At 39.9% G+C, this 22,995-nt stretch overlaps 1 protein-coding gene across 2 annotated transcripts in view; it reads left to right on the top strand.

Annotated features, from left to right (window-relative positions):
• The window catches only part of DAAM2 (dishevelled associated activator of morphogenesis 2), a 180,332-nt gene that overhangs the window by 103,623 nt on the left and 53,714 nt on the right, over positions 1-22,995 (top strand). For both annotated transcript variants that reach the window (XM_051613201.1, XM_051613200.1), the window contains exons 5-10: positions 3,556-3,650; positions 9,709-10,042; positions 19,526-19,636; positions 20,624-20,727; positions 21,483-21,549; positions 22,477-22,594. In XM_051613201.1, coding sequence (XP_051469161.1) covers positions 3,556-3,650; positions 9,709-10,042; positions 19,526-19,636; positions 20,624-20,727; positions 21,483-21,549; positions 22,477-22,594 — 829 coding nt within the window. The remainder of the gene's footprint in view (positions 1-3,555; positions 3,651-9,708; positions 10,043-19,525; positions 19,637-20,623; positions 20,728-21,482; positions 21,550-22,476; positions 22,595-22,995) is intronic.

Raw genomic sequence — 22,995 nt, 5'->3', positions numbered from 1 at the left:
TGATTCATCAACACACAAAACTTCTTTTCTTGAAATTGCAACAGCTGCCATGTTAATATCACATGTAAAGAAACCTCCGTGTGCTCCTCCTGCCCTCCTAAGCCCATGATACTGTCTGCTTGGCAGCACAAATAAACACAGCCGTCACTTTACTGGGGAGGAAAACTCCTGACAGCACTGCCTTCCTTTTATGAGCTTGGCTGTGTATGCATTTCCACAGAGAGACTTTCAGGTGAACAGTAGTTGCAGATCCAGCTTTTCTGGAGAGGTGGCTCAGTCAAGAGTATGAGACTGGAGTCAAGATTAATCAATACAGCTGTAACCAAGCCCTTTTCCTTGACTTAGAAAGCATTTGTTAAGGGCAGAGCAGCTTCACAGGATGTTAAAAAATATGTATCTTTCAGAAGAATTTAGCAGGTGGATAATAATTCTCTCCTAGATCTGCGTTAGGTGACATATGTTACTTTTAGGTGTTTTGTTTTTTTTTTTATAATATCTATTCATAATTTATGATTCATAGTTTATTCCCTTAGTTTAGCCTTAATGTAGTTAGGGGTGTAATGCACCTTACCTTTCAAATCACTTGTTTTCTTTGAAGGTTTGTTTTAAAGTAGTATTGTCCAGGTATGTCATAGGAGGCATGCAATAAAGTATTTATTTATCACATTTTAATTTTAATTTTAGTTGGGTTTTTTAATGAACTGTAAGTTAGTTCAATAATTATAACACTTTGTAAGTTATGGTTTTGGACAAGATCTAAAGAAAAAGTGAGGGAGCTTGAACTATAACAAGAAATCAGAACATCCATGTTGTTTTTTCAATATTTGCTTTATTTGCTACTTTCTTTTTTCATTTCATTTGTGTGAGACTGTTAAATAAAACTAGATTACTCATACAGTGTTTTGCCAATCCTAAGTTCATGTACTGTCATTCTGGTCCTCTAGTTTCCTTCCCAGCACTTTAGGGTAATGATCAGCCATTAGGAATCAATTTATGCTTTTAATAAAACAAAAATATTTCATTTTAAATTGGTCCAAATTTCAAAAAAATAATTTCTTGGACTACTTGAAGTTCTACACATAAAATTCCACGGGAATAATTGCTTTCACAAATTTGTTGATTTCTTCGAATTGGCAATAAAGTAACAAGATTATATACTTTCCTGGGTGATGCACTTAATCTGGATAGCTTTAAATATGCAAAATATGCTCCTAAGAAAGATATTTATGTGTACCACTTTTTAGGGGCTAGATGAAGTCCTGGCACTATTTTGCTTTCTCTTCCTAGTCTGTTTGGTTAACTGATAGCGACTAGCTGCATCCTCAGCACAGCAGACATTAGTCCTCAAGTGCAGTTTGTAGTTCAGGAAAGCAATTCATCAGCCAGCCACATTAATGAAATCCAGCCTCAGATAATGACAGTTCCCTCCCCTCTGTCTCCCAGGGACAGTTATGTTTTCTATAACTCTTGCCGAGAAAGCTATTTCACAATGCAAACGCGTGACCAGTCTGTCTTTAGAGAGGGCATGGGGATTTGAGATCCTGGCCATGCACAGGAGTGAGAAATGAAGGGCTCTTGGCTGCCTGCAACTTTAGAAAAGGGATTTTCTGTAATGACCCTCTGTTGTAAAGGCAGGATTATTTCTATTTGTTTCATTTGGAAATGGGCCTTTTTCACTCTGAACGAAATACCGTTGAGCACCTTCCTACCATCCATTTGCTTTCCCCCCACAATGGCTCAGAGGAGAAATTAAGCTTTTGGAGGAATGGGAGCCTTTCAAAGGAGCATTTATGGGCCAGAGGAAAGATGACCAGATGGGCTATCACCCAAGAAAATACAAATCAAGCCCCAGATCACACTCCAGGACTCTGCCATTGAGATTCCATAATGCCTGTTCAGGATTTCTGTTTATTTTTTGAAGAAGGGGATCATATATGGCTTGGCTTAAGCATTTCAATTTATGTTTCTGGCTGTCGGGGGATGCTGGCAAAAGATAAAAGATCATCAGCTCATTTTCCATCAGTAGCGCTCTGTCATTCCATTAGGGCAGGAAATAGCTTGCTCTGTTACTGAGTGAATTTGACTTTAGCATGGATCAGAGGGAGGACCCCTAGAGTTAAACACATCTCCCTATGCCAGCTGTTCAGCATAAGACAGCAGTGGCTTGTAGCCAAATGACCACCCTCAGGATCTGACATGTGTTGGCACTGCATGGTTTGCAAAAGCAAGCAACGTGGGAGCACTTCCAAAGGAAGTGAGGTGTTGGGGTTGGGGGGGATGAGGTTTAAAGGAAGTTCCAGTGAGAAGAAGGTTTTCTTTGGTGCTTGCTAAATAGTAAAATAAAGACTTAAATATTTTGCTGCAATGGACCATAATTGTAGCTACTCAGATTCCACCACAGAGAGGTATAATACCAAATACCTGATAGATGATACTAGTTTAATTGGGTTATTCATTCAAGAAGGGGTTCAGAGCTGTTCTCCAGATATTACTGAGTGATCTCCTCTAGAAGTTCTGCCAATAAAAGAGGCATTTATTCCCTCTATTTTACAATTAAAGTGATTAAGAAGACATAGTTATAGGCTAAGAATTTCCAGCATTAAGTCTTGACTTTTTAAGAAGTCACGCACTGAAGTTGTGAGCTGAAAGTTATATGAGATGGCCACTGCAGTCTTGCTTCACATCACAAGATTGCAGTGCTACAGCCCTGATTTCCTGATATACCACTTTTTTTAATAGCATTGTGTGACTCTGAGAACCTTATTTGTTGCATGTATTCCACTCATCGTCTCTCACCATAATTTGTACTAACCCACAGCATCTTCGGTTCTGCTCACTGCAAGGTCTGGTTATCTCAGACTGCATACTGGAGGAAAATATAGTCTCCATGTGCTTGTTTACTTGTTGAAGAACAGAGACAGGGATTTTACGATGCTCCAGCTTTTTGCAATAGATGTTACTAATTAGCAAGGGCAAAGTGGATAGGGAAAAATCAGTGTCTTAAAACAGGTGATATACTTGATGTGGGGAAGAAAAGTCAAACTTGTATGTACACAATTGTAATTTAGGGTACTTGAAGGCTGTTTAGTCACTTGAAGAAAAAGCCTTTTTGCTTTGAAACCTGACACACAAGTCTGGTTTGTTTTATTTGTTTTTTTCCTTCTTTTTTCCCCCCACAAATCCTCCAGCCATGTCAGTCTAATAAAAGATATTACCTCTCCCTACAAACTTTGTCTCACATATCCATAGATCACCAGAGCAGATCACTGTTCCAAATTAGGTACAGTTTTCTAAGGGCATACTGGCAAGTATGAATTTTGGGGGGTAATCTGAGAACCTTAGTTTAGCCAGTGTGGCAAAGTGGTATGCTGCTGCCAGTCCACATGAGCAGCCTCATCTGGATTCATTTCTGCAGCTGAGGCACTGCTTTCCTGGGGAGAGGTCGGCAGGCACCTCTGCATGGGTTGATGGAATAGTTGTTTTTTATAATTCCTGGCCCGTCTCGGCTTCCAGGCAGCCCGAGCTTTCCTGATTGTCATCTTCTTTTCCGAACAGATGCAGACTCTGTATGCTTTCGATGACGAAGAAACAGAAATGAAAAATAAAATAGTTGAAGACTTGAAGACAGCTCTGCGGACTCAGCCCATGAGGTAATGTTGTTCGTCTTTCATCACAATTCACTGCCTCCCTTTGGTCAGATGTGACATGGGAAAGAGTGGCAAGAACACAAACTTCATTGTCTCACCTCACAGAAGCCTCTCTGATATTTCAGACAATCCACAGAGAGTCCCACAGTCCCTGGTCTGAACCTACCTAGTTAGGAGGGCACACTAATACTGAAGCATGTTGCTTCAGGAAAATAAAAGACAGTTTGCTGCGAAAAACCTGTGGCAGATATGTGCAAACACAGGTAATGACTGTAAAGATCAGGTTCTAAACTTCATCGCTCCCTTGAATGTCTCATGTAATTTGATTCCTGTTGGGCAAAATCTCAGCCACTACTCTGAACTTTGAATTCAGGCTTCGCCTTATCTTTAGTAACTTGAACTGTTTGGTACAAAGCAGCTAATCCATCTGACATCACCTGGTTTGGCATTCTTCCTGTTCTATGTGCAACTGTGGCATAGAGAAATGTTAAGAGACTTCATTGTATAACGTGTCTTTGAAGGTAAGGGTGATCTTTGTTTTTCTGGGAACAAAGCTATGAACAATAGCAAACTAGCATAGAAACCTTTTCCATTTGACACTTGAAGAGCATTGTGCAGAAGCAATAACTATAGTTGATATGATCTCAGGAAACACTCAGTTAAAAAGTTTCTGAATGTCTTTGTATTGGGCCCAAAATAGGCCAAATTTGTTTGCATTCACACTGTGTTGAAGTAATTTCAGAGAGCTTCAGTAGTGCCTGATCAAACACTATGGGGGCTTTGGGGGGTTTTCTTTGGTGTGTTTTTTTTTTTTGGGGGGGGATTGAAATTTAAAATAAATTAAATAAACCTCCCCCCCCAAAAAAAATAAAAAAATCTATCTGTGAATTTGAATTTACATTGCAGTTACGTTGACTTGAAGCAAAGACATTTCTGGGGCTTCTTGCAGAGTTAAGTGCTGATGGTGCTTGTCCCATTTGTGGTGTTTAAAAAGTTGACTGCACGCAGCTTCTCGCCTCGTGGCAACTATGAGTCAGAGCATGTCAGCTTAAACCTCAGAGTTTTACCTCCTGTTGTGACAGACTGCAAGAGAGCATGAAGCCAGATTATGATGCTCCTCTAAGACATAAAGATTCATCAGGCTTTGGTCACTTTAGCATGTGGGTGGAGTTAGTGCTATTAACATGGATTTTAAGAAACAGTGGCCTATATTGAGACCTTACCCAAGGATTTAAGTGGCTGACTGATCCTCTCTACCACTATCCTCAAGCAAAGAAAAAAGTAAAATGCAGCTGGACTTCATGTTAAAATGGAAGCTAAGACAACTGCTAAGACAAACTCCCAGCTCACACAAGGATTTTAAACCAAAGTCCTGTGCTGTGGAGACTTGATGTAGCAATTCTATTTACATTCATGTGGAGCTAGTTTGATGGTTCCTCTGTGAAAGTGATAGCTTTCACTGAGGATAGCCATAACAGCAAGGCCTCTCTGCTACGTCCAGCTGAAACACTTTTGTGGTCACCATTGTTTGTTCAGCTCTGTTGTTTTGAATAGGACAGCCTGATCTCCTTGTTGAGAGCAAGGCAATAGAGAAGAAGAAAGAGAAATGTCCTTTGCTCAAAGCCTTGTGAGTTTTACTTCACAGACCTATGTTGCTTCTGCTGGATCCCCTTGACAACACCATGTTGCTTCATCTGTTTGTAATAACCCTAAAAAGCTTCAGTACAAGCATCTATAAGTTGCCCTATAAAGTGTTCTCTTCTAAATCGCTGGCGATGGTTATGGGGCTTTTTTCTTTTCTTTAAATAGTTAAGCCAAGCCATATTTTGAGTTAAGTCCTATGTCTCAACTAATTTCCAGCGACTCACTTTGTTAGCTGCCAAATGGGCTGTATGCCAATGCCTGATCAACAAGCCAGTTTCTTCTTGATGGAAAGGTTGCAGTAGAGAGGCCCTCAGATCCATCAAATCCTTCTCATAAGCAGTACGATACCCAAACCTTCAAAATACTAGTCTTTCTAGTTGAATTTGGACATAAAATCTTATTTTCCATGCCACTTCTGTTCATTAGGCCTCTGAAAAAAAGAGAGACCTAAATTCACGCAGGATGAACTGTCTGGAATCCATTTCTGATGGTAGGATAGATAGAGACTCTGATGGATTACCAGTGGGCTCCTCTACTTGAATTCTCTGATCCAGAGGAAGCAAGAGAAAAAAATGCATGTGTTTGGCTCTGTATTTTATTTTACCATAAAGCTCGGTCTCTTCTAGTAGAAAATGCATAGTAATGGTACTGATTTGTGTCTTTATTCCATCCCACTAGTTCTAACAGTAGCAAAACCAGGCAGATTTATCCAAACTCAAGTTCCTTTCCTTTTTGGAGAAATGGTGATAAAAGCATCCCTGAGCAGCTAGTTGGTCTTCTTTGAGCAATTACATTTTGTTCTGGTATTTAGGAGCTGCTCTGAAATAATAAAGCCAGGTTATGTCCCAGCACAAAGGAACAACCCCAGCCTTAGAGAACAAAACCCCCCACATCTGCATCTTGTAAGGAAACACATTTTCTTCTAGGTTTGTAAGAACTTATGACTATAAACAAGTGTGATGACAAACTGTTGGACAGAAGCAGCAGGAGAAGAGCTTTTCTTTTGGTATTTCAGTGCCCAAAAATGGAGGTTCAGAAGCGCAGCAAAAGTAAAAACTTAAAAGGGACTGGGAAAAAAAACCCCAAAACTTCTTGGAACCCCAGAGTAGTATCTCCTTTAGTCTGAATCGTCACTAACTCCCTTTGCTGTCTGCTTTTCTTCTTTTGCTTAACTCAGGTTTACTTCCTGTTATTTTTGTTGATTTAGCCCTGTTGCGTTCAAGAGCATCCTGGAGATGATCTTTTAAGCATCCAGTAAGAAAAAAACACATTATGCTGAATGTTTCAGCAGTTCAGTACTTGTCAGGATTATGTGTGCCCTCTGATTCAAAAATTGATGCTGCAGAGAAGCGTAGCCTTGGCTGTTAGTAGGGTGGGACCATCCTGCTCTCTGTGCACCCACAGAGTATGATCTTTCTGTCTTTCCTGAGCTGGATCAAGTCTCATAGGGAAGCTGTCCTCCCGCTACACTTAGAATCCCTCAGTGGGTCATTACCTCTAAGGCTGTGCTGCATCTGTATGCAGATGAAAGGTTTGTTATTAGAGCTAGCTAACTCATTCTGATCAGCACTCTCTAAAACTTGAAAGGCTAAGAGGCGCCCTGCCTTTTAAAGTGTGCTAAACTGGTCAAGTGAGAGTCTGAGGTGAGGTTAGGCTTTAATTTGCTTGTTTAGCACCTATTAAAACACACCCTGCTTTATTTACACTTGAGTTTTTGAATGTGTTAGCCGGAATGCATTGGCAAACATGCTTAACTTTACACCTTTCAGTCTAGAACAAGACCCTATTTTGCAGCATACAGGACGTATACGCTGGCAGTTAGGTATATACTTGTATTTTGTGAGGAAGAAGGTATTTTATTTGCATTAGTTAGGTTTGCCTTTGCATACACACACACACATACACATCCCTGCTTACAGACATATAGATGCACAAACACCAAACAGTCTGAGTTTAGCTCTCAGCCTGTCAGCTAAACTCACACTTTTTTCTCTCCTGTCTAGGCATTTACATACATACATCCCCACATACACACTCACACCGAGCAAATTTTCATACTGAGAGGGTCTATTGGCTCAGAAACTGCTGTCACTATTTCTTTATCTACTCCTTGCATGATTTCTGGCTTTTCTGGAGAATAATGAACTAAGTGTTTTGGAAAAGGAAGGTGAAAATAATTTGATTCCTGCTTCTGATGTCAGCTGAAATTGGAAGGCTCTTGGTTTTGCTTCCTATTGAGTAATGCAGCTTACTGTTTGCTCTCTGGATGAGTAAGAGCCCAGGAAAATCTCGACATTGTTTTAAGTTGTGTCATTAATCAAAGTCTGTTGACACACACCACTTTCCTGCGCATGCCTCCTTTTTGTAATGACCTCATCCAAACAGTCCTAGAAAAATTGCTCTGCCTGTGAACCAGACAATGTGACTTTTGTGCATTTACCATTTTTTTCACATGGTCATCAGAGCAGGCTAAAATACATGAAGGTTGTATTGCTTTGTTTGTCTTGTCATAAGACCAGGTGTTCTGTCTGAATGTATATTAAGGGATCCTTTATGCAGTTGCTTCTTCAGGATGCTTTATTTTGTCAGTAGAGCTCTATATCTTCAGAAAAGTGTCCATCTTAAGTCTTTCCTCAGCCCTGGAACTGAAAAGAACAGCAAAACATCAGCTTTATTTTTTTTCCTGGTCAAATTGCTGGCCCAAATAAGCTGAAAGTTGACAAATTTATTAGCACAGTGACCATAACTTTCAGGTGGGCCCTGAAAGTTCCTGAGTGGTGTGGAGTGTAACCACTCAGGAATGCCGGTCAAGTACATGTTATCTGGGAGTTACGTAAGTATGGCTCAGGTTTGTCTTTCTGGTGCAGAGACATGAACAGAGACCAGTGAAATTCAGTCTTTCAGTATGGTGCTTCCATTACTGTTGTGTAGTAGGAAAAGCATCTCACGGACAGAAAGACAACACATTAGAGGGCAAAAATTATACATACATTTGGTATTCTTAATTTATTACACAGATGGCAATTGTTAACACCCTTTCAATTTGTTAAAGGTGCCTTTCTAGATTATACTGTTTAGAGTGTGATCATGGACATGTTCGTGTATGTTTTGGTAGACTGCAAATTCAAATGTAGTTCACATGGTTTTGCATTCAGACATTCTAAAAAAGAGCACCTACCTGAATGACCTGTTAGAGGAGGCAGGAGGTAAACAAAGTGACCTGGAGAAACTATTTGCAGCCCTTTTCATGTCCTTGAATCCCCATTTTTAAGCATGGGAACTTTCAGTGAAGCTTTGCTAGAATGATTGGTTTGAACTGACTCGTATAATTCATTCATTTCCATTGATTTGCCTAGGAGGCAGACTGCATGGTCTAATTTGACCCATCTGGATTTTTTAATTCTGTTTTTCAACAAAACCTCCAACTTTTCCAAGGACTTTGTCCTATATTGTTTTCATCCTCAGTTTCTATAGTCTCACCCTAAAGAAAAGCAGATTTTATGGTACAATATAGTAGAAACAGAACTCTAGTGATGTCAATAGTCAAAATAAATGTGTCCTACTAAAGATTCAGTCTTCAGTGTGTAATTTCATAACTGATTTATTCTGTTTCTGCTATTTATGATGTTTTTTACTGTACATTTTGCTACTGCTGGTTGACAGTGGATCTGTTCCATCCTGAATATACCTCCTCAAATTAAAAACAAACAATTAAAAATGCAGCCAAGGCCATTATAGGAGCTTTGCCTTTTACTGAATAATATTTGCCTTTTAAACTTCAACTTTATATGTTCCTATACGTGTATCACAGGATCAGAGTGTGAAGTTGGTAGACTTGATGGTAATGAGTTTGCATCTGCCAGTGCACCAACTCCTGGAGGTGGGAGCCTATAAGTAGTGTTGGTTAAAAGTTTGACCTAAATCTAAAAATTGTTTTCAAGATAATATGAACTCATAATTACAAGTGTGGTGATGAGCCTGTATGAAAACTTATCTTGTACATATTAGCATGTATGCAAGATGGAGCAATTTCAAAGAATCTGTTCAGCCTTGAAAATGCAGCAAACATGGGATGGACCACAGCAAGTCTTTGGTGTGACTGCAACAAAGAAACAGTGACATAACAGTGAGGTCATAAGGTGATATAATTACCCTGTAACTATGTGGCATGCCATTATTAGCTAGGCTGTTTTCTTTTTTTTTGTTTGTTTTAGTTTGTTTGGTTTGGTTTCTTTGTTTTGTTTTTCTTAAATACCTGGGAGTTATTCTGTGAGCTGTAGGCTAAAAAATTGCCAGATTTACAGGTGCAAGGTTGAATAATAAGGAATCTTTTCAATAAATTGCCTTTGATCTGCTTTCCTTATTTTTCATACCTGTTTATTGTTTGTTTGTTTGTTTTTGTTTTGTTTTTCCTTAGGTTTGTGACCAGGTTTATTGAGCTGGATGGCCTGAGCTGTTTGCTGAACTTCCTGAAGAGCATGGACTATGAGACCTCAGAAAGCCGTATACACACATCCGTTATAGGGTGTATCAAGGCACTGATGAACAATTCCCAAGGACGGGCTCATGTCCTGGCTCATCCAGAGAGTATCAACATCATCTCCCAGAGCTTACGGACTGAGAACATTAAGACCAAGATTGCTGTGCTGGAGATCCTAGGGGCTGTCTGCTTGGTACCAGATGGTCACAAGAAAGTCCTGCAAGCCATGCTTCACTATCAAGTCTATGCTGCAGAAAGAACAAGATTCCAGGTACAAGGAGGACACCTTGCTAGAAATAGCCAGGATTAGGAATGTCCACAGGAAATTATTTTTTCAATGCATGTATTACAAACTTGCTAGGTAGTAAAAAGGCAGTATTTCACATTCTGTTTTAGGAAGGGCACTTCCTCAAAAAGATTATCGCATATATATATTTATGCTGGTTGCTTGTCATTAATGCTAACTTAAAATCTCCTATATTTTAACTTGATATGAGGGTTTCTGATGCTAAATGAAAGCTGTTAATCTGTTCATAGTCTAAACCTGATGGCATTTCTGGGGTGATAATAATTTGTTCTTCCCTAGAAGATGAAGCCACAGAATTCCAGGAGCCACTTTCCTGATTTTAAAGTCCTTTATTTAGTAATAAAAGAGTTGTGGATTATGGGCAGTGGAGGCACTTCAGTTGCCACTTAGCAATTAAATTGTGACTTGTCACCACTTAGCAATTGTTGGCTTGGAGATGTTCCATTCAGAACACAGAAGGCAAGCTCAATCTCAGAGACCTTGAGGTAGGTTAGCAGATCATTGAGAGGTTTATATTATGAATACTGCTGGCTGCTATTATAACCTTCATCTTCCCGGTGAACTGAACACCTTTACAAAAAGATGTAACAGAATTTGTTGCTGTGTATGAAGCTGCAGCTCCTAAACTTTGGGGTAACCTCACCCCTTTACTATTTGTTCTTCAGTGAAATGATAAGGGTGATGTTGGACCAAGACGTCCTGAATCCTGGTTTCAGTCAGCCATTATCTCCTGCCTCTTCCTCAGCTAATACATCAGTGGGTTTTGGGCTACAATGAGCTATGACTGTAAAAGTGAATGGGAAAACAGTCTGTGCTCATGAACAGTAGCTGCCAATATTTATTGTTAGGACTGAATGCACTGTAGGATTCACTGACTGTGACTCCAACCTGGGACTCAGGAGATCTTGGCTTGGTCCTGGCAGCCAAGAGAGCAAACCACATCCTGGAGTGCATCAAACACATTATAAACAGCCAATCAAACGAGGTGATTATCCCACTGTATTCAGCATTGGTGTGGCCTCACCTTCTGCAGTTCCAGGCCGCATAATTTAAGAAGGAAGTGAAGGTCCTTGAATCCATCCAGAGGAGGGCCACAAAGGTGGTGAAGGGGCCGGAAGGAGTGCCCTATGAGTGGCTAAAGACTTTGGCCTTGTCAGCTTTGGAGAAAAGAAGGCTCAGGGCAACCTTATTGCTCTCTGCAGCTTCCAGAAGAGGGAAAGTAGAGAGGGCTGTGCTGAGCTCTTCTCCCTGGCATCCAGTGGTAGGATGCATGGGATTGGTTTGAAGCTGTGCCAGAGAAGGTTTATACAGGACATTAGGAAGCATTTATTTACCAAGAGGATGGTCAAATGCTGGAAGAAGCTTCCTGATGAGGTGGTTGGTGCCCCAAGCCTGTCAGTATTTGAGGCATTTGGACAATAACCTTAATTACATGCTTTAAGTTTTGGTAAGCTCTGAACTGGTCAGGAAGTTGGGCTAGATGATCATTGTAAGTCCTTTCCAACTCAAGTATTCCATTCCGTTCACCTATATGTGGCTTTGGCAGGTCCCAGGCTCTATGTGCACTGTCCTATCAGCTTACTCTCCAGTAAGTTCTCAATTAGCTGAAATGGAGAATCCTTTCTGAATTAATCTGACACTCTTTTATGCCTTGGGGAAAGGTGGGAGTAACCATACATGCTCAGCAAAAAGCAGTAGTAACTGACAGGCCTAACAACATTTGTGGTCTTGTGCTAACTTATCCTTACCTGACCAAGTTTACTCAGTCTCCTGAGTCCTTGCTCTCTGTATTGTTTTGGATTTTCCTTTTTTTTTTTTTTCTTTTTTCTTTAGTTTTTAAATTGTTTGAAAATTTACTGGATAACTGAGAGAAGTCATTGCTGGGCAAAGTGTAGTGGCACAGGTCTTGTTGTGAGCTTTTGAGGAATCTGGTGTAATGCTTTGCAGATCCTTGCCAACCCTCATGTTCATGAAGAGTACTCTGCATAAATACTTGCATTTGTCAAAATGCTTGTCTGTTGGGGACAAAATGAAAGATAAATGGGATACTCTCTTTTTTTTGTTTGTTTGTTTCTTAAACAAAACAAATGCCCTCAACCAAACTCTAAAGTGATTTAGCAGAAGGGGTGCATTCTTGTTTGAAATTTCTAAGGCTTGCATCTAGATGATAGTTTAAATTTAATATTGGGAAGGCAAGGGTTCTTCCAAAGACATTCCTCATCCACATGTAGTAATTTTTTCCAAAAGAGAGACAGGGGAATTTTTAAATGCTGGTGAAACAAAAGTAGTCATGGTCTTCCTTACGTTTTAGTGGAAGGTTCTCTGATACTTTAGGACTTTTCAGTTAAGTGAGTGTTATATCTCTTTGCCCTGCCACACCTGTGTCTCAGAACAGTCTTGCAGCTCATTATCAAGAGAAGCATCCACTGTAACTTGACTATGGGAGCCCATTTTACACAAAGGATGATCTGACAATGCTTGTCCTTTACTATAAACTTTTAAGATGTGATATACAGTGAAAGTCTTTTTTTCTTTACCCTATTCCTGAGTGTAATCTTTGTAAGTCAGACTTTGCAAATATCTGAAGGCATCCTTCAGGTTTCAAACTGAAATATTTTGAGGATGTGTTTCCTGTAGTTTGAGCAACTAGCAGCATCACTCAATGTAGTGAGATGTCCAAATAGTTTAGAGCTTGCAGCTTTAGGTTGACTTTGACTGGCCACACCTAATCACTGTTATGTTGAAAATGATGCCCCACAACTGGGGATCTGGCATAATCAAGAAAGTAATGTGAAAAGTAATTTAAAAAATGAACTAAACTGTAGGAACAGGAGAAACATACTTTGAATGTGCAGAGTAGGAATTTATTCCTTTGGCTGTATGGTTCATTATTGCAGTATTATTCTAATGGAAGGGAAAAAAGAAAAACTGGGAACTGTAAAGGCACTGATCAGTCTTTCTCTCGATCTAGCTTCATAAGACAATGGCCAAATTAGAGACACAGTACCTAGAAGGAGAATGATTTCACATTCTTAGTTTTGAAAATCAAATGCCATTCCTGTGAAGTAAAAAGTGTAGGCTTTTCTGGAAACTTTACTAAGCTCACTTTTATTAGTATGTCTAATTTACTGTTAATGCTGACCTCTGTCAACATAAGTGCAATTGTTGCTCTTCCTTTAAGTTGCCTTCCTGACAAGAGTGGTTGATAGTGTTCTTCATCCCTTTCAGCAACCTCGCCCTTAATTTATCCCTCCTCATTTGTGAAAGCTGGCACTTTGCCTCTATACTGTGTGTTTGGATTTATTTTCCCCTCTTGCAGATTGCAGTAAATCTAAGTGCCCTGAGGTCTCCATATCAACTGTGGTGATCAGCACTATGTACTTTGAGGAATCAGGAGGTAAATGAAAGAAACACTGTTCCAGATCAGTTTTTCCCCAACACAAACTGGTTGGTTTTTTTTGCCTTCTTGCAGAGGAATACCATGGTGATGAATAAAAATTTTGGGTGCATGGTGCTGCTTCCATTGTCCTTCATAAGAGCCAGGAAGAGAGGTTCAGAATTATTTACTGGCAACCAACTAAAACCTGAGCTTGTGCATAACTTCCTGCTGATATCTGTAGATTGGAACACAATTTTTTTTCCAATTTGCATGTGCTCATGTGTGGTGGAGTGATGTAGAGATCATGTACATAACATGGTAACAGAAAACATGGTATGTTTCATTGCATCTGAGAAGTTACTGCAGGTTAGTGTCTTAGGCACAACTCTTGTCACCTGGCACAGCTAGCCAAAAGTAGTCAGAGGACCCAGCAGCTGGTGAATTAGTAGAGATGAAAAGCTGCAACTTAAGATATGGTTCTTACTAAACTGCCATTGGCTCTGTCCTGCTATAAGTCCTACTGTTCGAATAGGAAACTTACAGTTACATACTAGTGTACCTAAAGTCAAAATCCAAATTACAGTGAGATTCCTGAGTGATATAAACACTTGTAATCCCACCAGGTCATACAAACTAAAGACTGCTCAAACTGTGCTGAAATATTTTGGAAAGGATGTCCTCACTTTTTGATGTGTTAGTTGTTTTTTTTTTAAATCGAAGTTAATGGAAAATATAGATAGAACATTTATGAATATGAAGGACTGTCTCCTTAATTTAACAAAAATTTGTATTTTGCTCTGAGTGGAAAATCTGATGCTTCTTTCTAAATTGCCAGCATTTTATGCACTGACTGCAATTATCAATCTAATCCTCAACTTTTGGAGAGGAGTCACTTTGAAGCCATGGGAAATTCTCCAGAAAGTTAGTCTTCTTTGTTGAGATTTCAGTCTTCTGTCAAATGCCTCTTAGTACTACAACTTCGCCCTGTATCTCCACTTTTCAATGTGTTCACAAGTCTGTCAGGATCGTCTTTGTTGTGGCACTAGCAACAAAATTCTATTATTTATGTTTGTGTCTGAATTTATATTGTGGCTACTCCTATTTTCTCATATTTGCTGCAGCTTCTGGCCTGAGCTCATCCTTTTCCTGCTTTAATCTTTGACTCATCTTTCATGCTGCCCTTCCGCCTGGAATAACTCTAATGTCCAACAGGCAGTCTGCAGTTACTTTTTTAATATACTCCTTGAAAACTGTCCTCTTCAGACTAGTATTCCATCTTTACTCAAATACCACAATAATATAAAAGCAAGCCTTCAATCTCCTTCCTGAGGCAATCTGGAAAAGTTCTGTCTTTTCTTCATCCAATTTTTGTTTGAAATATGCTTCTTTGCCTACAAATTCTATCTACCCCTTAAATAAGAGAGATGAAAGTAAACATTGGAAAGCCAGATAATAATCCCTCAAAGCAGAAATGTGTAATTAGGAAGATGAGCCTTTGGTGTCTTTGCTGGGATTCCATTTGATGTATTTAAAATTGCTACTAATATAATTCTGTCACTGGCTCACTGTGTGACAGTTCAAACATTGCTTTATCTCAAATTTCTTAGGTGCTTTTCTTGTTAAGATGGAAGTTTCTAAAATGCCCTGAAAACTGAGAAAAAGCGTCTCTGATTTCAGTGTCGTTCACATCTGCATTACCCTATTTATGACTGGTCTCCTTTGTGAAAGAGGCACAATCTTGCTATTCCGTAAGCTGTTGCCTTTCTGATTATTGTTAGGCTTGCTGCTTCCTCTCATTGCTCCTGTGCAGTGAATGCACCAAATGACATTGCAACATGTTGTACTTTTTAACATGCCATATTTTGAATCAAAATAATGTTGCAAAGTCATAATGCTGTACTGGCTGGTAGGAGTGTATCAGGATGTTTCAGTGCTCTTCTGGCCTAGTTTGCTGTCTGAAACACCCACCCACCTGGGGACCCCTGTTGGGAGAAAGAATTTTCTTTTAGTGAGAGGACCTGCGTGTTTGATACTGCCTGAAAGGAGCTGATTTCTCTTGCTGATGAAAATTTTGACTGGGCTACTTTGGCTAGAACACTCTTGTTTTCCTCCTTATTGCTGCTAGGAATTTTGAAGCTTGAGGTGAAAGGAATAAAGGAAGCTTGGTATCATCAGCTGAAAAGGTGGAGATTAGGAGCATTCCTTCCAGACCCCCTTTGTCTTGTCTGTGTTAAACACCACCAGTACAGATCATAATCTGTAGGGAGAAATCTGATCAATTTGGAATTGTAGTAGGAGAGCTAACAAGGAAGAAATTAAAATCCTGTATTGCCACTTACTTGCTTCTTCCCTTCAGGGCTCATCCAAAGCCTTTTGAGATTTGCTGCAGATTGACTGAAACCCTACTGGATGTCAGTGATGAGGAATAATAGGATCAAATGAGGAAAGTTTTGCTTAAACAGTAGGAAAAACCTTTACAACCATAAGTTTAATTGAGCCACAGAGCTTGCTGCCAAAAGGTGTGGTGAAATCTTTTTCACAGGGAATGTTCAAGTGAAGACTTGAACCACAGCCATTTGCAAAGGGTTGGAGATACTGAAGTTTGGCCACTCTAGTGTGTGGGTATAGACTGATCTATAGGAATTAGAATCATAGAATCATAGAATGGTTAAGGTTGGAAGGGACCTTAAAGATCATCGAGATCCAACCTCCCTGCTATAAGCAGGGATACCTCACACTAGACCAGGCTGCAAAAAGCCTCATCCAACCTGGCCCCCTCCAGGGAGGGGGCTTCCACAAGCTCCCTGGGCAACTCATTCCAGCACCTTACTACCCTCATGGTGAATAATTTCTTCCTGATGTCTAACCTAATCTACCCTCTTTCAGTTTAAAACTGTTACCCCTTGTCTTCTCTGGTGAAAAGCCCCTCCCCAGCTTTCCTGTAGGCCCCTTCAGATACTGGAAGGCCTCTATAAGGTCTGCCCATGGGCATTCCTATCTCCAGGCTGAATAGCCCCAACTCTCTCAGCCTGTCTTCGTAGCAGAGGTCCTGCAGCACTTTGATCCACTTTGTGGCTCTTCTCTGGATCCTCTCCAATAGCTCCATGTTTTTCCTGTGCTGAGGGCTCCAGAGCTGTACACAGTACTCCAGGTGGGGTCCCACCAGAGCAGAGTAGAGGGGCAGAATCCCCTTCCTGGCCCTGCTGGCCACACTTCTTTAGATGCAGCCCAGGATACAGTTGCTCTCTGGGCTGCAAGCGCAAACTGGCAGCTCATGTCGAGCTTCTCATCTGCTACTACCCCCAAGTCCTTCTCCTCAGAACTGCTCTCTAGCCATTCTTCCCCCAGCCTGGATTTGTGCCTGGGGTTGCATATACCCAGGTGCAAGACCTGGTGCTTGGCCTTGTTGAACTTGCATGAACTTACAGTGTTTCCTTCTAGGGCTTGAACAATCACATGAAGACGTGTTGCTCTTTAATTAGCTTAGAGCAACCCAGAGTTGTCTTTTTTCTTGCCCTCAATTTGGCTTGGCACCTATTGCATTCTGTTCCTATTCCAGCCTTCTGAAATGAGGGATAGTAAACTTTTGTTAACATCCTTCAACCTGTCTGGATGCTGTATCTGATACGTTATTGCATAGAGTCTAGCATGTTCTTAAAGGCCTGTGAGAATATATAGTAGGAATATGAGGCCTCTGGAGAAAACCAGCAAAACCATCCTTGGTTTTGATCCTTTTCTAGTAATGGCTACTTAAATTATTCCAAGAAGACACATGTGCTTTGAATTTCAGTTTCCAATCTGACAGTAACATAACTAAATGGTCTCAGTTATTTCACTTCTGCTTATTTTTCAAGTTGAAGAGCTGGGTTTGTTGGTGAATTTAAAGACCTCTTAAATAGTCTCCTATTGTTATTGTCAGAGACAGGATGCTGGATTGGATTGACCATCAGTCTGACTCCGTAGGCCATTTCATGTTTTTTTTATGTAACACTCTTTGCCATTTCTAACAAAATCAGGGAAAGGTTGTTATTTGTCCATAATATGACTACTGGGAAATCATGGATGTGATGGAAAATTGAGTGCAAGTGCCAGCTGGGCAATTTAAAAGATGCAAGAAAAAGGAGTTTATGGAAACAAACTTGCTTAATAGTGAACATACTATATTCAAGTACAAAAACAGCTGGCAGTAGTAGAGTATGATAGATTGAAAGATTTTTACACTAAAACAAACAAAGCATTGCATGAAGCCAGGAGGGTATTCTTTCCACTGGGAATGCACAGAAGGCTTTTCCCCCTGTTTCTTGAGGCATATCTCTGTGGTGATGTCTGTTTTCTACAGGAAACAAGACAGACCTATGTAACTGATGGCTAGCAGAGGAGAGATTTTGCTATGAATGAAACACATTCAGTAGCCAGGGACAGAAGACTGACTGAAGGAAAATGGACTTCCTTGCTCAGCATCATAGCTTCAAATATTATTTAGATGGATCTGCTGAGCTGAATGCTAAAAAGTTCTTTTTGTCTTTGTTCTCCCTTTATGGCCCAAACTTCTTTGGAAGAGTAAAAAGAATTCTGCCTTCTCTAGTATATCAGTAAAATAAATCTATGAGTGTGGAGTGTTCATTATTGATGCTGGAGTGAGACACATACAATTGAACTGACAGATCTGAAGTGGGATTTGTTAGTCTTCCAGTAAGGAAAATCATCCTTGGAATTATGAACTGATCAGAGAAGATCCTGAAGAGAAGATTCATAGTCAACAGCACAACAATAAAAGTAGAGTTACTTTCATGGATAATCAGTTTCCACATATAACCTCTTTGGTAAATATTCAAGTGGAATTAATCCTAAATAGACTGTCTAGGACACAGGCTACCAACATTATTTGTCTAGTCTTTTTTCTCTTTTGTCTCCGGATGTTCACAGGATTATGGTGAAATATCTGTAAGCATGTAGAAATTAGATGAAGACACTTCTGTGCTAAATACCCCTTGAATGCTAAATATCCCTGCGTTTTGGTTAATAGGGAGACATGCAGTCTCTGCAAAGACTTCCAATATATAAAGGGAGCTTATAAGAAAGACAGAGAAAGACTTTTTACTAGGGCCTGTAATGACAGGACAAGCGGCTAGATTTAGATTGGATAAAAGGAAGATAATTTTTTATTATGAGGATGGTGAGACACTGGAACAGGTTGCCCAAAGAAGTTGTAGATGCCCCATGATTGGAAGTGTTCGATGTCAGGCTGGATGGGGCTTCAAGCAATCTGGTCTTTTTGAAAGTTGTCACTGCCTGTGGCAGGAGGGTTGGACTGGATGATCTTTAAAGTCACTTCAACCCAAACCACCCTATGATTCTGTAAAAAGGGAACTGGAACTTACACAGCTTCACTGAAAGTGCAGTTAATGCATCTTAGAGTTTTGAAGCTGTATGCACAGAGGGTATTCCTGTTATTTGTAAATCCCTAGTAGGAGCTTACCAAGTCTGCTTCCTGTGAAATGGTTGTAAATGAAAGAACAAGGAGAAATCTTTAAAGGACCAGTAGGTTTTATGCCTTAGAAGACAGATTCTCTTTGGAATTCTTTCCCCCTCTATACATAAGCACAATGTATCCCGCTGAGATCCAATAATGAAAATTGAGTGATGGGAGTAGAAAGGACGTATGAATCCGATGACATGTATAGACTCCCTGACAGATTGACCAAACAGAGTTAACTGATTAGGAAGTTCATAATACTGCTGCTTTCTTAGATCATGGTAGCAGGAATATAAAGGACATTACTTTTTCTCATAAAGCTTGTTTAAAAAAAACAAAACACACACCCCCATCTTTTTTTTTTTTTTTTTTTCATAAGGATCAGATGGCATTTTATTCCTATCAGTATTCTTCATTTGTTTATTGTGGCATGTCCAAAATTGTTAATAATCTTGTCTGAACAAAAAATATTTTTTTTTGGCAAATATATAGCAAATCAAAAGAAGATTGTGTGCATATCTCATGGACAGTATACAACATCATGCAAGAAAACAGATTATACTCTCTAACCCAACCCACTGTTCTGTTTCAGACACTGTTGAATGAGCTGGATCGAAGCATGGGGCGATATCGAGATGAAGTAAATCTCAAAACAGCCATCATGTCCTTTATCAATGCTGTGCTGAATGCTGGTGCGGGTGAGGTGAGTCACTGCCCTGCAAATTCCTTCTAAAATGTAATGCTCAAATAAATTTATCTTGGAAATGGCTAGTAGATTAAGTCACAAATCTCATGTTATTTAGTGGATATAGCTTGTGGAAAATAATGCTTAACTGTTAATACCAGTCTTTTAATGTCTTCCATATTATTTCATTTCCAGTCTTTTCTAATATAGCATAGATTTCTTGCAGTGAAAGAACTGCTTCAGGTTGGTTGTTGGTTTCAGCCTTTTAAGAAACATTTTTGTTTACCTTCAGAGATGTTTTGAAATGTTGTTTCAACTCAAAGCCAAACTACAAACAATTTGATTTAAAAATGTCAAAAGAGAGACATTTCTGAAAAGAAAGGTTGTTGGTTTTTCTTTCATTAACAAGAGTGTCTTTTGAGTCTGGAGGATAGTTTAAACTGATTTTGTGTCACTAAAAGTGTTATTTTTGTTACATTGGCTTTTTAAAATTTTTTTGGTTAAACCACAACAGGCAGCAAGCTCATAGGAGCCCTGTCTGGTAACATATTTGTGTCTGCATGCAGCAGTCCAGTAACGTCCCACTGAACAGATGTCAAGCTTGCCAGAGCATATGGTAATTTTATGACAAATAAACATAAAAGCCAGGAGGAAGATTGCAGTACTGTTCATCACTAAGCAGGAGGTGGACCTCTAATCGACTAGCAGGACAAACATTAACAATTTTTATTCTTTGTGGAACAACATGGAGTGCACTGTCCTTCTGACTGAGTGTGCAGAACTCATTGTAGGTAAATGAAGACTATATTTTAAAGTGAAACAGAGGCAAAGGCATATGTTTTATTTTTTTTACTTACTATAGTGGAATAAGTAATCTTGTGAATTTGGTATCAGGACAGAGAATGTTAAAACAAGATGAACTGAGCTTTTAAGTTGTTTTGTTTTGTTTTAATGCTATTGAAAGCTTTTGGAACCTAAGAACTTGGTTTTCCCTTATTTTTTAAGGACAATTTGGAGTTCCGATTACATCTACGATATGAGTTTCTTATGCTAGGAATTCAGCCAGTCATTGACAAGCTAAGAGGACATGAGAATGCCACACTGGACAGGTAAGACACGTTTTCTGAGAACAGTTATTGATCAATAGAAGGAGTTCTTAGAAACTCTTCTCCATTTGAGTTTCAGATTTAAGCATGAAGCTGACTCTTTCTCTCCTTAAAACTGACTCCTTAAAAACAAAACAGCAGATGAAGTAGGAAACATACATCCTAAACTGGCAGTGGCTGTAGCAAGGAGCTCCCAAATTGCTTTCTTTCTAAGATGGGGATGGCAATCAGAATGAAAAAAGAAAGTGCTGTCAGCTGTACAGTTTAACTAATCCACTGAATGCGTCTCCACTGCGCAAAAGAAACTATTTGTTACTGGTCTAGTATCTGGTCAACAAGTATGACATGGACTTTTTAGAAATGTCTTATCACTGCAGGCACTGCATTCATCACATGCAGTGTTTTTTTGGTCCTGCTCCAGCAGGGGGGTGGGACTCAGTGATCTTTGGAGATCCCTTCCAACCCCTAATATTCTGTGATTCTGTGATCCCTTTCCTATTTTATGTTTAATTTTAGCAGCCTCACCTCAACACAGTGACTTAGCATAAGGCTTAAAGATCAGGTATACCTCAGCTAGCCATTCCTTTTGGCCTGTCACTGACCCCCATGAGTTGCCTTGCATACTTATCCCAGCACTTCATGTAAGAACACCTTGTAAGAGGTGTTGCTGTTTCAGTAGTGACACATTTAGTTTGAGTCCCAATTACGCCATGAACATTGGCAGGTTTTGTTTGTTTTGTTTGTCTGTTTTCTCTTAGGCATTTAGATTTCTTTGAGATGGTCAGAAATGAAGATGACCTGGAACTTGCCAAGCGGTTTGACCTGGTAAGTATTTTCTCTGGAGTACCTGAACTTGCCAAAGCTGAACCTCCACTTAGGATGCTTGATGCAACTTCCCTTTGTGTTCCCTGAAAAACAGTGATTGACTTGGGTGCTGAGTGTGGCTGGTACTATTGTTTTCACTGTTTCTCATTTAGCAAGTAGGGTTCTGTGATGTTTGAACAATGGAAACAATACAGGGCTTCTGCCAAGTATCTTTGACAAAGAGTTCTTTCTTTTGCTTGGCTGAAGGTTCAGGAGTGGAGTTCACCACCCTGCTCTCAGGTTCTCAGTCCTGATGATGCAGATGTATTAGAGTTTCATACATTTTCTTTACAGGACTATGGGTGAACTTCGGGTTCTTCTCTGATACGTTCCCCAAGATTACAGGAAACTCTCCTGAAGACTGTCACCTCAGAGTCTGTGGAGAGGATCAGTATTTTATATTGGTTGGATTTTAAAGATCAGCATATAAAGCAAGGCAGTTTCCACATCCTTTAGCAACAGTAAGAGGCTGTAGGGTCCAGAATGGTTAATAGTTTCCTTATTCTTGATGACCATCTCTTGCCACATACTGATACAGAACAACTAGCCCTTTCCTTGCTTAGCTTCTAGTATTTGTGCCACTCCTTCCTAGGACTCAAATGTTTTGCTTGCTCCAGAACAGCTCTTGGTGGCTTGGCATGCCTCCCACCTTTCTAGACCTTTACTTTGTGGATGTTTTCCATACTGGAGTGTGGATGGCAATGACAGTCTCAAAGACCCATGTGCCTGCTCCTCACTGCAACTTGCAGCTGGACACTGCAGGAGACTCTGCAGAGGTCCAGTTGCTGGAAATGTGCCTGTGTCTGTGTTGGTCAGATCTTTCACAGTCAGGCTTTTACTGTCCATGGTTTCTCTCACTTGTTCTTTCACTACCTTCTCTCACTGCAGATCCACATTGATACAAAAAGTGCCTCTCAGATGTTTGAGTTAATCAAGAAGAGATTGAAGCACACAGATGCCTATCCCTACTTGTTATCCATCCTCCAGCACTGCTTGCAGATGCCATGTGAGTACATCACAGTTTTCCAGACCAAGGAGCGTTTGAGAACTGGGTGAATTTTTGATGTAGGTACAGCATCACAGGTACCACGACACACACTGCCCTTGTCTTCCATTCAGAACTTGGCAGTGACTAAGGGAGTGGGTATCCTACACTGATTCCTTCCAGCAGATTTTTGTTGCAGTATTTCAAGCAGCAGCTTGACCTCTCTGCACTTGCAAATAAAATTAAGTAGCTGAGACATTCCAGTTAGTCACTGACAGAGCTTTTAATGGTTTTAAATTAGAAGTTTTAAAAAAGAAAGAGCCTTTGTGTTTTAGATCAGGGAATTCCCAGAAACAGATACCGGTTTGAATATTAATAAAATTCAGTGAGGAATTTTTCTGGTGAAACAATACAGTACTGAA

This window comes from Apus apus, chromosome 3 (genome assembly GCF_020740795.1).
Source record: "Apus apus isolate bApuApu2 chromosome 3, bApuApu2.pri.cur, whole genome shotgun sequence".
Lineage (NCBI taxonomy): Eukaryota > Metazoa > Chordata > Aves > Apodiformes > Apodidae > Apus > Apus apus.
This window is presented reverse-complemented; position numbering and strand designations above follow the sequence as displayed.